The sequence below is a fragment of the Electrona antarctica genome (genome assembly GCF_951216825.1).
Source record: "Electrona antarctica genome assembly, chromosome: 4".
Classification (NCBI taxonomy): Eukaryota; Metazoa; Chordata; class Actinopteri; order Myctophiformes; family Myctophidae; genus Electrona; species Electrona antarctica.
In genome coordinates, this window is record NC_136809.1 from 38,665,081 (window position 1) to 38,680,080 (window position 15,000).

Genomic DNA, 15,000 nt, shown 5'->3' on the forward strand with positions numbered 1-15,000 from the left:
CACACACACACACACACACACACACCAATGTTAAATTAACTCTGAAGAGTAGTCCAAATGGGAACAAATGGTCTTAATGTATGGTTCTCAACATAATATACTGCATTGTATATTGCTGCTGGCGTTGGGCAGAACCCTTGTATCTCCATGTTTCACATTTTGCTCAAATCGTCAAGCTTGTGGATCTGCCACTTTTGATGCTTTTGTGTGACCCTGTGGTATAAACTTCTAAATATCTGAAACGCTTTACTTTATTCTTTCCTGCCTTGATCTCCTACTATGCAAAGAAATAGTAATAGTTTATTGATTACTCTCCACACAGTAATGGAATCTTTAAATTTTCATTTCAAAGTAATTCAATTGTCAAATGTGCAGATACACTTGTAGATACTGTACGTTAATTGTTTGTTTACTGTTGAGTGAGAACCCCCATATCATTTGGGGGTCCCAACCCACAGGTTGAGAACCACTGGATTAGACCACTCTGGTTGTCAGCCTCGAGCCCGGGGAGCAGCAGGGGGTCCAAATAGACCCTTATGCATGGGTCTGTAACTCTCAGAGTTAAATTAACCAGGAGAAGTCTAAAGTGTTCCTTTCTGTTTTCTGTTATTGTGGGGAAAGCTTTTAGCTGATAATAGCTGATCTACAAGGTCACAACGCATTGCGTAGCAACACGTTGTGACCTTGTCGATCGGCTACTTTCAGAGGAAGCTTTCCCCACAATACGGATGCTGGGCGTTTAAGTGGTTGAAGTATTAAAACCAAAACTCCAATTGGCACATTTAATCTCCAGAGTTAGGGAAACCAAAAAGCCTCTTATTAAATCGGCTGTGTGTTGCCATGATGGTAAACCTCTGTCTGCACAGATCATCAGCCAGGGAGCACAGTGTTTGCCGACATGCACTGGCTCTGCTATCATGGTGCAGCCAATTTAATGAAGGCTTTTTAGTTCAGTAAAAGGAGATTGAGTGCTTTGTTATTTTTTTCACTCTCTTTTTTAGTAGTAGTTTAATCACTTACTTTCTTTCTCACAGGAATAAAAAAAAAAATACGGCGCCATTAGCAGTTTTTGCCTTGCTGTGGTTAATGTACACCGTTCGGTTGGAGTGCTGTGGTTAATGTACACCGTTCGGTTGGAGTGCTGTGGTTAATGTACACCGTTCGGTTGGAGTGCTGTGGTTAATGTACACCGTTCGGTTGGAGTGCGGTTCATCATTAGGATGGACTTGGAAAGGAGCCAGCTAGGGTCACGGTGGCACAGTCGGTAGTGCTGTCGCCTCACAGCTAGAAGGTCCTGGGTTAAATTAGATAATTGATAGGTGAAAAAAATGGGTTAAAAATTAAAGAATTGGAAAGGAGCCAGCTTAAAGGGGAATTTCTCCCTAACCCTTTTTTACAAAAGTAAGTTGATAATTATGTATATTGACAAAAAATAAATAAATAAATAAAGATATAGGGGAGCTGAAGCTGGAGCTGCTCCTGGAGGGGTCTAACGTGTTGCTGTCACATCATCTAAAACAAAAAACAATTGCGCGATTGAATAGGAGTTCTAGCGTTAGACCCCTCCAGCAGCAGCTCCAGCTCCAGCTGCAGCTTCAGCTCCCCTATATCTTTATTTATTTTTTAATCATTTATTTTGGTCAATATACATAATTATCAACTTACTTTTGTAAAAAAAGGGTTAGGGAGAAATTCCCCTTTAAAGTGGTCCGGGCATCTAGTACGGATGCCTCCTGAGTGTCTCCCGACTAGGGAGGTCCTTGGTGCACTTGGCCCCACTGAGAAGAGATCTCCTGGCAGACCAAAGTGGTATTATATTTCCACAAAGGCCTTGGAATGCCTTGGTATTGCCCAGGAGGAAGCGGTTATAGATGGATGGATGGGTCTGGTGATGCAACCTGATCTTACACCTGTGCTGTCAAGGGGATCATGGCTGGGGACAGATTTCAACCATTACGGAAATATTTGACATTTCGGGGGTACCCTCTAGTCTGCTTCAGGCAGTGCGCCTTATTAGCGGAGTGAGCGTGGGAGGTGACAATTTCTGTTGACCGCTGGAAACACAACCTAAACACAGTAACAGCCGCGTTTAGCAAATTGTTTGATGGGAACTGTTGTACATTTCTAACGTGTTGTGGAGAATACATGGTCAAACTCATGGATTGGAGTGGAGCTGAATTATTTGTGCGTGCGCGTCATACATTGTCTCTTTAACTCTCATGTTTAGCTCCACGCGGCTTGTTGAACAGCCTAGATACAGCCGTAATATTACGGCTTGAGAGTGAGACTATGTTGGCTGATGCATGATCTATTTTTTTAGCCGCTCTGTTGGAATTGTGTGGGCAAGTTAGCCTGGGTTATTCAGGGACTGCTGCAGCTACACTGCAAAAATACTGAACATTTACCTCTGAGCATGTGGAAATGGACCCATCACTGTCCTTCTGTGTATCCTGTAAGGCTAAAGGGCTGTCCACACCGAGCATGATAACTGCTACTATAAATACATTAGAGTGGATAGATAGTAGATTCCACACCACAACTATGACACCAACTCGGAACTACTGAATCTCTGCCCTCCACACTCTCCTATTTAACATCAGGATCTTGACCACTATAGTGCTGTTAGCTAAACTGTCATGCCGCAGTGCATCTATGTAGGTGGTGCGCGTCTTCTTGCCTATCCTGGCTTTGCCCTGGGTTGACTCCCACGTCTGTATACATTTATGATAATGTATCTCCCATTCTCATCAGGAAGCAAGGCTTGTAAAATAATATGTATAAGTTCTACGGTTACCGTGCTTGGTATGGACAGCCCTTACCGCTCAATTAGCAGCCATAACTCTGTGGGCTCCAGTTTTGTCTCATCTTTCTAAAGCCACTATTTGGGGTTTTAGGAGTGGGGAAATGGTGTTCCCCCACTAAAGTTGGTATTTTGGTTACCTGTCTAAATCCCTTAAACACCTCCGTTACCCGTTATATTATGCATAGGTGTGGTTTGGGCGTTGAAATAATTAAACCACATTGAACCAATCACCAGTCTTGGCTTTAAGAGATCCCTTTAATAGATCCCTTACCCGTCGCCCGTTAGTGCTATATTGCTTCATAGCCGCTGCCGCTGCTCCCCCCCCCCCCCCCCCCCCCCTTGTGCCTTTTTTGTGCCGTTTTTTTCTCCACACGCTCAGAGCCAAGAACACTCGTCTTTTCATTGAGTCACAACTCGCTCAAATCTTGCTCATTTTTAAAAATTCAAAAAATGCGTGTAGGCCGTCTCTACGGAACGGTATGAAGCGAAACGGTCAATAAACCCCATTTGCTGCTGGGGTGATCATGAACTGAAAGAGCAAATGGAAATGGAATCGTGCACAAATAACTTATTTGACTATACAATTATATAAACACAATGGACACAAGGAAGTGGCAGGCACTCGACTTCTGCTGATTATAGGAAAATTACAAAGAGAATAAGGAGAGATGAGGCAGCCTGTCTGTGCCTGCAGGCATATCCATTGAGGCACGTGCGGCGTGCCTACCGAACGGGTGCTTTTAAACTCCGCTATCGACTTCCCAAATGTATGTGACCAAAATAGCAATTTAGGGGAAAGCGTGCCAACACGATGACCACACCTCTAGGCGCAAATACCGCTGTCGGCAAAAAAGATAGCGGGTGACGCGGGACGAAAATAGCATTAAGGGACAGAGAAAGCTCCTATATTCGTAATGTTCGGGCAGCGGCTGAATTGCGGGCCGCGCTGCGGGTAAAGGCTGCGACAAAATTGGAGCCCAGAGTCTCTGAAATGCTGCTGAAGGTGTGCTGAAGTGTCCACCACTGACATTCCTGAAGGACCAATCCGTGGAATGTGAAAACTACACAGTGAAGAGTGTTCATTTCACAAACTAAATTAGGATTTTGTACACAGACAGTGTACAAGCCTTGCTCCCTGATGACAAAAGGGGTTCAGAACAATGTTTACAGACTTATGGCCATTTGAAGTGTTATAAAAGGCCCCACATGTGTTCAATTTAGTATTTTTGTCTGGCTATTGTCATAGCAGACCCCTAAACAGTCTGGATGTTACGTCTGTCCACCCACCCTCGGCCTCTAGCCAATTTTAATATAGGATCACAAAGTATAATTGGCAGAAAGGGTGAGAGACAGAGAGAGAGAGAGAGAGAGAGAGAGAGAGAGAGAGGGAGAGAGGGAGAGAGAGAGAGAGAGAGAGAGAGAGAGAGAGAGAGAGAGAGAGAGAGAGAGAGAGAGAGAGAGAGAGAAAGCCATATAGGGCAGGAGCCTATCTCCTGTTTCTGTAGCGTGAGGCGGCTTGATGTACAAGTACACCCCCTGGACATGGCGCTAGTATGTTACCCCCTATCCAACCCTTGATGCCAAGCAGCGATGCATTGGGTCCCATTTTCAGAGTCTTTGGTATGACCCGACCGGGGAGCGAACCCTGACCTTCGAGTTTTAGGGCGGACACGCTAACCACAAGGTCACTGAGTTGGTCAAGCTGAAAACAGTGCTGAGATGTATGCGGCTGCTGTCCATGGCCCTGAAGTACTGCTATAGTGTCCATGACCCTGAAGTAACAGTAGCTGCTGCCCATGGTTCTCAAATAACTGTGGCTGCTGTCCATGGTCCTGAAGTAATTGTAGCTGCTGTCCATGGTCCTGAAGTAATTGTAGCTGCTGTCCATGGTTCTGAAATAAATGTGGCTGCTGTCCATGGTCCTGAAGTAATTGTAGCTGCTGTCCATGGTTCTGAAATAACTGTAGCTGCTGTCCATGGTTCTGAAATAACGGTGGCTGCTGTCCATGGTTCTGAATTAACTGCGAGCTTATACGTCTATGTTTACAATTTTTTTTAAATGTCGAAAATGTTTGGAAACTAAATGAGTTGAAAAACCAGCAAAAAACAAAACAAAGAAAGGCACCAAACAGAGAGTGCTGTGTGTCTCCCTGCTGTACAGGAAGCACTAATGTGTCTCCCTGCTGTACAGGAAGCACTAATGTGTCTCCCTGCTGTACAGGAAGCACTAATGTGTCTCCCTGCTGTACGGGAAGCACTAATGTGTCTCCCTGCTGTACGGGAAGCACTAATGTGTCTCCCTGCTGTACGGGAAGCACTAATGTGTCTCCCTGCTGTACAGGAAGCACTAATGTGTCTCCCTGCTGTACAGGAAGCACTAATGTGTCTCCCTGCTGTACAGGAAGCACTAATGTGTCTCCCTGCTGTACAGGAAGCGCTAAACAGAGAGTGTTGTGTGTCTTCTTGCTGTACAGGAAGCACTAAACAGAGAGTGTTGTGTGTCTCCCTGCTGTACAGGAAGCACTAAACAGAGAGTGTTGTGTGTCTTCCTGCTGTACAGGAAGCACTAAACAGAGAGTGTTGTGTGTCTTCCTGCTGTACAGGAAGCTGGATGCGTTCATCTACGACGCGGCGGTGCTCAACTACATGGCGGGACGAGACGACGGCTGCAAGCTGGTGACCATCGGCAGCGGATACATCTTCGCCACCACCGGCTACGGCATCGCGCTGCAGAAAGGATCCTACTGGAAACGCCACGTGGACCTGGCCATACTGGGCATTATAGGGGACGGTGAGACCTGTTCTGACATTCCATATGTTGATCTGACCTCATCAAACCCTGTACACTCAAGATATATACTTCATATATGGCCAGTACAGAATTAATTCCTGTTGATCTGACCCCCCCCCCCCCCCCCCCCCCCCTCTTAATCCAGAGCGATTTACAGTAAGCAAGAACAACACATGGAAATACATCAAATACATAAAAAAATACATAGGGCAGGAGCCTATCTCCTGTTTCTGTAGCTTGAGGCAGCGTGTGGGGCGGCAGTGGCTCAGGAGTAGAGTTGCCACAATATGCAGGTTGGTGCCTTGCATGGTTTCCTCTGCCATCAATGTATGAATGTCTGTGTGAACACACACATACAATAATAACAGTCAATGTTCTTTGATACACTGTGGTGGAACTTCAGTAATAATAACTAAAGTGTACAGCAGTAGCATAGTCAACAAAGGAGTCACATGGGCACAGTTCTAAGTGCCGTGCGTGCGTGCGTCTGTGCATGCGTGCGTGTCGCGCATTGCCTTGGGACTTCAAACTTCACTGGTTCACCCCTCCCCCTCTTTAGTCTCTCTCTCTCTGTAGTCTGTTTCTCTCTCTCTCTCTCTCTCTCTCTCTCTCTCTCTCTCTATCACACGCCACTCTTAACACACCATTTCATCATCATTAGTGTGTGTGCGCGTGCGCGTGTGCGTGTGCGTGTGCGTGTGTATGTTATGCTTCAGATTGTGTATAATAGCCTGTGAATGTGTGAATGGAAAAAAGACGAGTGCACACACACACACACACGCACGCACACACACACACACACACACACACACACACACACACACACACACACACACACACACAGACACACACACACACACACACACACACACACACACACACACACAGGGAGGCCCGTGTGTAATAATTCCTCCTCCCATCTCTATCACTCCATCACTATCAATTCACCCCGCTCTCCTCCTCCTCTACCCCTGTCTCTCTTCCATTACCATTTATTTACCACTTCACCTCTCTCGCCCCATTCCATCTCTTCTCCATCCTGCCCAGGATCGACACCTCTCTCGCCCTCTCTCTCCCTCTCTGTTAAGTCCGACCGAAAAGCTCTATACACGTTGCGGACCCACTGTGTTGTGCGCTTGTAAAGGTTGGCTATGTTTGGCTTTATCAGCCTTTATTTATTTATTACGAAATTATAGCCTTGACCCCTTCCTCCCTCCCTATCCTTCCCTGTTCTTCCTTCCTCCCCATCCTTGCTATCCTTCCATTAATATTCCATCACTCCTAACCTTGCATTCTTCCCAATCCCATGCTATTTTTTCCATCTCTCCATCCCTAACCTATTCGTCGATTTATTTCCCCCCCGTCTCCCTCCCTCCTTCCTTAACCCTCTATTTTTATCTCCATGGCCAAAGGCATTCTCCCCCATGCATGTCTGTCTGTCTTTATGTCTGTCTGCACACACAGGCTTGCAAACTACTCGCCTATATGTATCATTTTTCAAATTTGGTCCAGAGACAACTATGTCATCTTTTGTCAAATAATAACCTTTCAGACCCATCCTCCCCCCAGGCTATAGGATGCTATGGCTGTGTGGAGTGGTACTATAGCAGACATCACAGACATCCACACAGCAACGCCACTGTGTTGCTTTCTGTGGTTTCCACAGAAGTACTTTTCACGAGCGGAGGGACGCTTTGCATATTGTTGTTGTCGGGCAGAAACCTCTTATCTCCCTATTCTAACTTTTCTATTCTAACGTTAACTGCAGAACACTCGTTCTTTTTTCATTTGAATCCTGAAAAGTAGCAGTTTTGGACATATGAGGTTTCCACCCAACAGCGAAGATAGCATGTCCACACGCATGCAGCAGTCACACGCATGCAGCACTCACACACATGCAGCAGTCACACACATGCAGCAGTCACACGCATGCAGCAGCCACACGCATGTAGCAGTCACACGCATGCAGCAGTCACACGCATGCAGTAGCCACACGCATGCAGCAGTCACACGCATGCAGCAGTCACACGCATGCAGCAGCCACACACATGCAGCACTCACACGCATGCAGCAGTCACACGCATGCAGCAGCCACACGCATGCAGCAGTCACACGCATGCAGCACTCACACGCATGCAGCAGTCACACGCATGCAGCAGTCACACGCATGCAGCGTTTGACACACGCAACGTTTGAACAGTTCCAACCGTTGTTCTGCTCAAATGTCCTCGATGTCATCTGCGTTATTTGCACAAAATAGTTTAGCTGAAAGAACAATAAACGAGGACTTATCATGGTTATGATAACGACTCGACATTGTGTCGTTAAATTACCGTGTTTGTTAGACACAGCCAGGAGGATCAAAAGAGCAACGGATCCTCTCCAAACGTTTAACTATTTCTTATTATTCATGGTGCTTTTGTATTGTTATTTCTTCCCTTTGTATTGTTGTATCCGACAGTACTTCTCTTATACTCTTAATATTACATTATGTTTATTTATTTGACATAATTATAAGATCTATTAAGGGTCCATTTGGTTTCCAACTTTCCATCATTTGGCCAAATCAAAATCAGACCAAATACATTAACGTGTGAAACAAAAGTAGACAATTATTCCAATAACCAGTCAGAAACTATACATGTGAGCAGAGTTTGATTGATTTGATTTCACCATAATTTGAGTCCTCTGTAAAACACATTATCATCCGTCTCTAGTTTTAAATCCATAGGAAATTTACTGAGAAGGCGAAACTGTCCGAATGAGACAGAATTAATGAGTTCTTAGAATGAGTTCTTGCACATGGGAACAATACAGTCACCATTTTGTTGAAGCTTGTGTATCTGTCTGTGAGTCTCTTTGCGACTGAATTCCCCCCACAGGATCAATAAAGGTGTATCTATTTTCTGGTTGAATCACCCCAGGCTCGGCTCCAGGATGAAATGATTTGAAAATAGCAAGGGGGAACACATATATTTTGAAATAGTAAAACAATATGCACATAAAACTTAAACTGAGGGGGTAGAATTTGCAACTGAGGGTGCCAGGCCCCCTCTGGCACCCTCATGGCGTCAGGCCCCCTCTGGCACCCCCATGGTGTCAGGCCCCCTCTGGCACCCCCATGGCGTCAGGCCCCCTCTGGCACCCCCATGGCGTCGGGCCCCCTCTGGCACCCCATGGCGTCAGGCCTCCTCTGGCACCCCCATGGCGTCAGGCCCCCTCTGGCACCCCCATGGCGTCAGGCCCCCTCTGGCACCCCCATGGCGTCAGGCCCCCTCTGGCACCCCCATGGCGTCAGGCCCCCTCTGGCACCCCCATGGCGTCAGGCCCCCTCTGGCACCCCCATGGCGTCGGGCCTCCTCTGGCACCCCCATGGCGTCAGGCCCCCTCTGGCACCCCCATGGCGTCAGGCCCCCTCTGGCACCCCCATGGCGTCAGGCCTCCTCTGGAACCCCCATGGCGTCAGGCCTCCTCTGGCACCCCCATGGCGTCAGGCCTCCTCTGGCACCCCCATGGCCTCAGGCCTCCTCTGGCACCCCCATGGCGTCAGGCCCCCTCTGGCACCCCCATGGCGTCAGGCCTCCTCGCCCAGTTCTGCAAAAACAAAGGCAAATGCCGAGATGGCTTAATGAAGCACGATGCTATAGGTCGCTGAATGAAGCACGATGCTATAGGTCGCTGAATGAAGCACGATGCTATAGGTCGCTGAATGAAGCACGATGCTATAGGTCGCTGAAGGAAGCACGATGCTATAGGTCGCTGAATGAAGCACGATGCTATAGGTCGCTGAATGAAGCACGATGCTATAGGTCGCTGAATGAAGCACGATGCTATAGGTCGCTGAATGAAGCACGATGCTATAGGTCGCTGAATGAAGCACGATGCTATAGGTCGCTGAATGAAGCACGATGCTATAGGTCGCTGAATGAAGCACGATGCTATAGGTCGCTGAATGAAGCACGATGCTATAGGTCGCTGAAGGAAGCACGATGCTATAGGTCGCTGAATGAAGCACGATGCTATAGGTCGCTGAATGAAGCACGATGCTATAGGTCGCTGAATGAAGCACGATGCTATAGGTCGCTGAATGAAGCACGATGCTATAGGTCGCTGAATGAAGCACGATGCTATAGGTCGCTGAATGAAGCACGATGCTATAGGTCGCTGAATGAAGCACGATGCTATAGGTCGCTGAATGAAGCACGATGCTATAGGTCGCTGAATGAAGCACGATGCTATAGGTCGCTGAATGAAGCACGATGCTATAGGTCGCTGAATGAAGCACGATGCTATAGGTCGCTGAATGAAGCACGATGCTATAGGTCGCTGAATGAAGCACGATGCTATAGGTCGCTGGGAAGAGAAGTGTTCCAGCGTGTCTTTACCATAGTTATGGTGTATGGCAGACAGACTCTGGCAGCTCACTAAATGCTCTGGGTAGACAGATTGTAGACCTGGCCCCTGAGACTGCATCCATTATGGCCAGTGGACACACAGAGAGAGAGAGAGCGGGAGAGAGAGACATACACATAGATAGAGAGATGGAGCCGCTTAGTTAAATGCCCATGTCTGATTAACACCAACATACTGAGCGTGCTAACATGTCCCTCACACCTATTATACCCGTGCAAGGCGTGCATGCACCACACACACACAGACACCTATTATACCCGTGCAAGGCGTGCATGCACCACACACACACAGACACCTATTATACCCGTGCAAGGCGTGCATGCACCACACACACACAGACACCTATTATACCCGTGCAAGGCGTGCATGCACCACACACACACACAGACACCTATTATACCCGTGCAAGGCGTGCATGCACCACACACACACAGACACCTATTATACCCGTGCAAGGCGTGCATGCACCACACACACACAGACACCTATTATACCCGTGCAAGGCATGCATGCACCACACACACACAGACACCTATTATACCCGTGCAAGGCGTGCATGCACCACACACACACAGACACCTATTATACCCGTGCAAGGCGTGCATGCACCACACACACACAGACACCTATTATACCCGTGCAAGGCGTGCATGCACCACACACACACAGACACCTATTATACCCGTGCAAGGCGTGCATGCAACACACACACACACACACACAGAGAGTGAGCCTCACATAGAGACGGTTGTACACCAGGGGTGCCCTAAAGGTAGATTGTGATCTACATGTATTCACACATGACATGCCCCTAAAAATATATATAATTTAAATGTAAAAATGCCGGCTGCAGTGCGTTGCACACGGAACAGAGTTGACTGAGGCTACTGCTGCTTATTATCACAACATAAAGTTATATCATGATTTCGACCTAAATGGCATATTGGCATAATATATCAACAAGGAGAGGATGATAAAAAAAAAGATTAGCCTGATGAGTCGACCGTCTTGATCCAAGGCTGTTTCAAACAATCACAATCACTCAGGCTAATCGTTTTTTACTTCATTTACACTTAGAGTGACGCATTAGGCCAACATTACCTGGGTTAGCTTTACATCTTGTGTTGAATGTTTGCATTATAATCCCTTGGTGTTTCATCAGCGCGAACGAAAATATAGGCTACAGCCTGCAGCCTGGTGATAAAAAAATAAACTCCACACATGAAATGCTACGATAAGGAAGCAAGGATTCGGCCGTGATGTCACTGCTATGCAACAAGGAAGTAGCACAGGGAAGCACAGCAGCAGAAACAGAACGCCATTATGAAGGAATCGGCAGTGATGTGACTTCACTGACGATTCCTTGGGCATGTGACGGATTTAACTTTCTCAACCGCTGTTGAGGAAAACCCCCATCTCAGCTGCTGTTTATAACATGGTGCAATGCGGGTCCACTGATTAAAAAAGGTCACCCACCCGTGTTTCATTGCGTCCCGCCCGTACCCGCACCCGTTAACTTATAAAAGTATATTTTCTGCCCGTTCCCACCCGTCAAACTCGGGTACCCACGGGGTATCCGCAGGTAGCCGACCCGTTGCAGGACTCTGACTCATACGCATGTGCACGGCTCCACCGAGCTAGGGTGGCCACTGGCAAGACCTCAAAGGAGGACACTTTTGCAGGGTGTGTGTAACCAACACAGCCCCTTGTATGTGTTTACAAAAGTGGTGGAAAAAGTACTCAAAGTTATTACTTAATTGAAAGTATCAATACTGCAATATAGAAATACTCCATTACAAGTAAAAGTCTGGAATTCAAAATGTACTTAAAAGTACCAAAAGTAGAAAGTACTCATTATGCAGAATGTCCCATTTCAAGTTTTCAAATGTTTAAAAATAATTTGAAAATAGCAGATCTACAAGCTCACAATGCGTCTGGGTCAAGAGATGTGATGGTGTTTATGAATGTGATTAGCGGTTGCCATCGAGTCCCTTAGAGCAAACTTTACACTTTCAGATGACAGAAATGACATTCTTGAGCCAGTATAGGGTTAAACGTTTTAACAACATCAAATAAATCCTCACACGAGAAGAAACAAGTTGTTTAAAAGTGTTTAAAAAGTTTCAGGTATACCCCATGATGAATTGTACCGGATACAACATGAGAGAATACAAACGCCTTTGCCTGATTTGAATGAAGGCCGTTTCCTCCTCTCTCTTTTTTTTACCATTAGAGTGCCCGGATCTTCTGTTTTTTCTCTCTTGTTTTAATAACATAGAATGTAGTCCATTATTGTAACAGTGGATAGCGATACAACCTGGTGCTCACAGGAGAGAAACAAGTGGTTAAAAGTGGCTCAACTTAAAAGTATGCAGGTACCCCCATGATTATACAGGATAAGACGTTTTGGCTAATGAAGGCTCTCACCTCGGCTCATCATGCAGTTTTTCTCCCTTACTTTAACAGCATGGAATCAGTCCTTGCGTTCATCATTACATCCTGTGGTACAACACGTTCACAGAGGAAAAGTCAGGCAGTCACATCCACTGCCAGCAGCCGCACTCAGACAGCATGTGCGGCTGGCAGGCACCTGCAGAGTCTCACATCTTTTTTTACAGACAGGCGGTACAAAAGAAAGGCAGACTTTGTCCTCCACCAGAGCCTTCATCAAACCACTTCTCTTTCAACCATGCTCTTTCTAGCTGCTGCTTCTCTCTCCCACCAGGCCGTCACTTCACAGCATCTCTGGCCAAACGGGACGCCCACAAAAGAAGTCTTTCATTCCCTCCATTATCCTCTCTGAGGATGCCTGTTGCTGTCGGGCAAGAAACTTCTTATCTCCATATTTTAACTTTTGGTGTTTTTTGGTAAATGAACGCCTTGATCACACAAAAGCATCAAATGTAAGCTCGAAACGCGGCGTGAAGGGACTTCTTTTGAACTTGTAGATATGATACTTTTGATGCCGAATTCCAAAAATTAATAGTTTTGGATATGAGGTTTCCACTTTCCACCCGACAGAGACGATATTATGCATCCCAACTGTCCCTATACTTTTTGATGCACCTTTGCGCACCTGCTCTTTTTATTTTCATTTATTAATTTACCTGTATTTATTCATTTAGTTAGTTATCAAATTATGTGTGTTTGATATTACTAGACCCTATTGTGGAATGTCAGTATAGATGCACATTTTCATGAATGTTACCAAAAGGTTTCCAAAAAAAATAATGAAATAATTGCTAGTCAAGTATGAAGAATTAGAAATAATGTTTTTATTTCATTTTGACTCCTATCCTGTCATGTTATGCAGGGACAGATTAACCTTACGAGGGCCCCTGGGCCAGTAATGTTTTTTTTGTCATCTTTTTTTAACTAAATTGAACACAATCAACGGCCAAAAAAGGGCCCCAGGAGCCCTTGTCATGGCTTGTGCCCTTGTCAGACCAGTACCGCAGGGTCCAGTTTCCCCGAAGGGCCCCTGAGAGCCAAGGGCCCCTGGGCCCCGACCCACACCGGCCCAATGGCTAATTTGGCCCTCATGTTAATTAATGCAGGTGAGATGGAGGAGCTGGAGGCGCAGTGGCTGACGGGCATCTGTCACAGCGAGAAGAACGAGGTGATGTCCAGCCAGCTGGACGTGGACAACATGGCGGGGGTGTTCTACATGCTGGCCACAGCCATGGGCCTGTCCATCCTCACCTTCATCTCTGAGCACCTGTTCTACTGGAGGCTGCGCTACTGCTTCAGCACCTGCAGCGGCAGGCCCGGCCTGCTCTTCATGATCAGCCGGGTGAGTACATGATGATAGTACTAACAGGTAAAAACGGAATAATAATAATAATAATAATCTTTATTTCAGACCCGTGGGTCCATATAAAAGAAAACAGCACATCATATAAGACAAAACAGATCCCTCAAGAGCAAAATGATCAAATAAATTATTAAACATATTGAAGCTTTTTTCTCCAATGCTCTCTGTGCCTGCATGGATGAGTATCTATAACTGCTTCTCATAGGGCTGGTTAGAGCCTCTATGATGCCGTTCTCGCCATGAGGCCGACACATACAATTGTAGCCTACATCAATCTTAAAAATGCATCACATGTAGTAGGCACACCAGCAGACACAACTGACTGCCACTATACCATCTGGGAATGTGGAGCAACAACCCCATATAGCATCATTAGAAGCCACTAGATGTGATTATTGATCACATCTTCAAAAGGGAGTAGGGAGAAGTAAAAAGGTATATACCTCCTTCTTATATAATATTCATAATCCATTTAAACAATTACAAATACTGTATAACTGTATATGATATAAATCCTATGATATGTGTATACAGATACTCCTGTATACATATCTTAATATATCCTGTGACGACGACACACCAGTGATGCAACAAGAACTCAACATGTTTTACTTAAGCAAAAGTAACATTATGTATTTGCATCTGTGACGTCGTAATGTGGTTCAAATATTTGCTATTGTTTTTTATTTTAGTATTGTGTTTTACACGCGAGTGATCAGGGCGTCCTTAAAGAGGCTCAATGGGCTTCTCTGAATAAATATAAAAGGGAAAAGAACGTAAGTTAACTAAAAGTTTACTAAAGTTTTAAAATAATTCTAGTGGAGTAAAAGTACAATATTTGCCTCTGAGATGTAGTGGAGTAGAAGTAAAATAATCAGAAATTGGAACTATACGCCAGTAAAGTAAAAGTACCTCAAAATTGTGCTTATATAATAACATCAGAATTCGGTAAGAATAAACCGCTAGTCCGGAATTCTCCTTTAATGTGAACATTTCAGCAATATGTTGTAATGGATGCATCCTTATCAGTAGTCATGAGGGGATCATTATGGCTAGGTGAAATCTGCGGGTGGCAGAATACATTATTTTCACTCTATAGGCACAATAGTTCCTATTGTTGCATCCCAAAAGCTCTGAAGACATCCTGAATGTTGTTGTTGACCTTATCCACAAACTCAA

At 45.7% G+C, this 15,000-nt stretch overlaps 1 protein-coding gene across 1 annotated transcript in view; it reads left to right on the forward strand.

The window, feature by feature from the left end:
* The window catches only part of LOC306922397 (glutamate receptor ionotropic, NMDA 2A-like), a gene marked incomplete at both ends in the record, with an annotated part of 199,283 nt that overhangs the window by 173,330 nt on the left and 10,953 nt on the right, over positions 1 to 15,000 (forward strand). Inside the window, 2 exon segments of the mRNA XM_079499963.1 lie at positions 5,407 to 5,594; positions 13,565 to 13,800. Of these exon segments, the coding sequence (XP_079356089.1) occupies positions 5,407 to 5,594; positions 13,565 to 13,800 (424 nt within the window).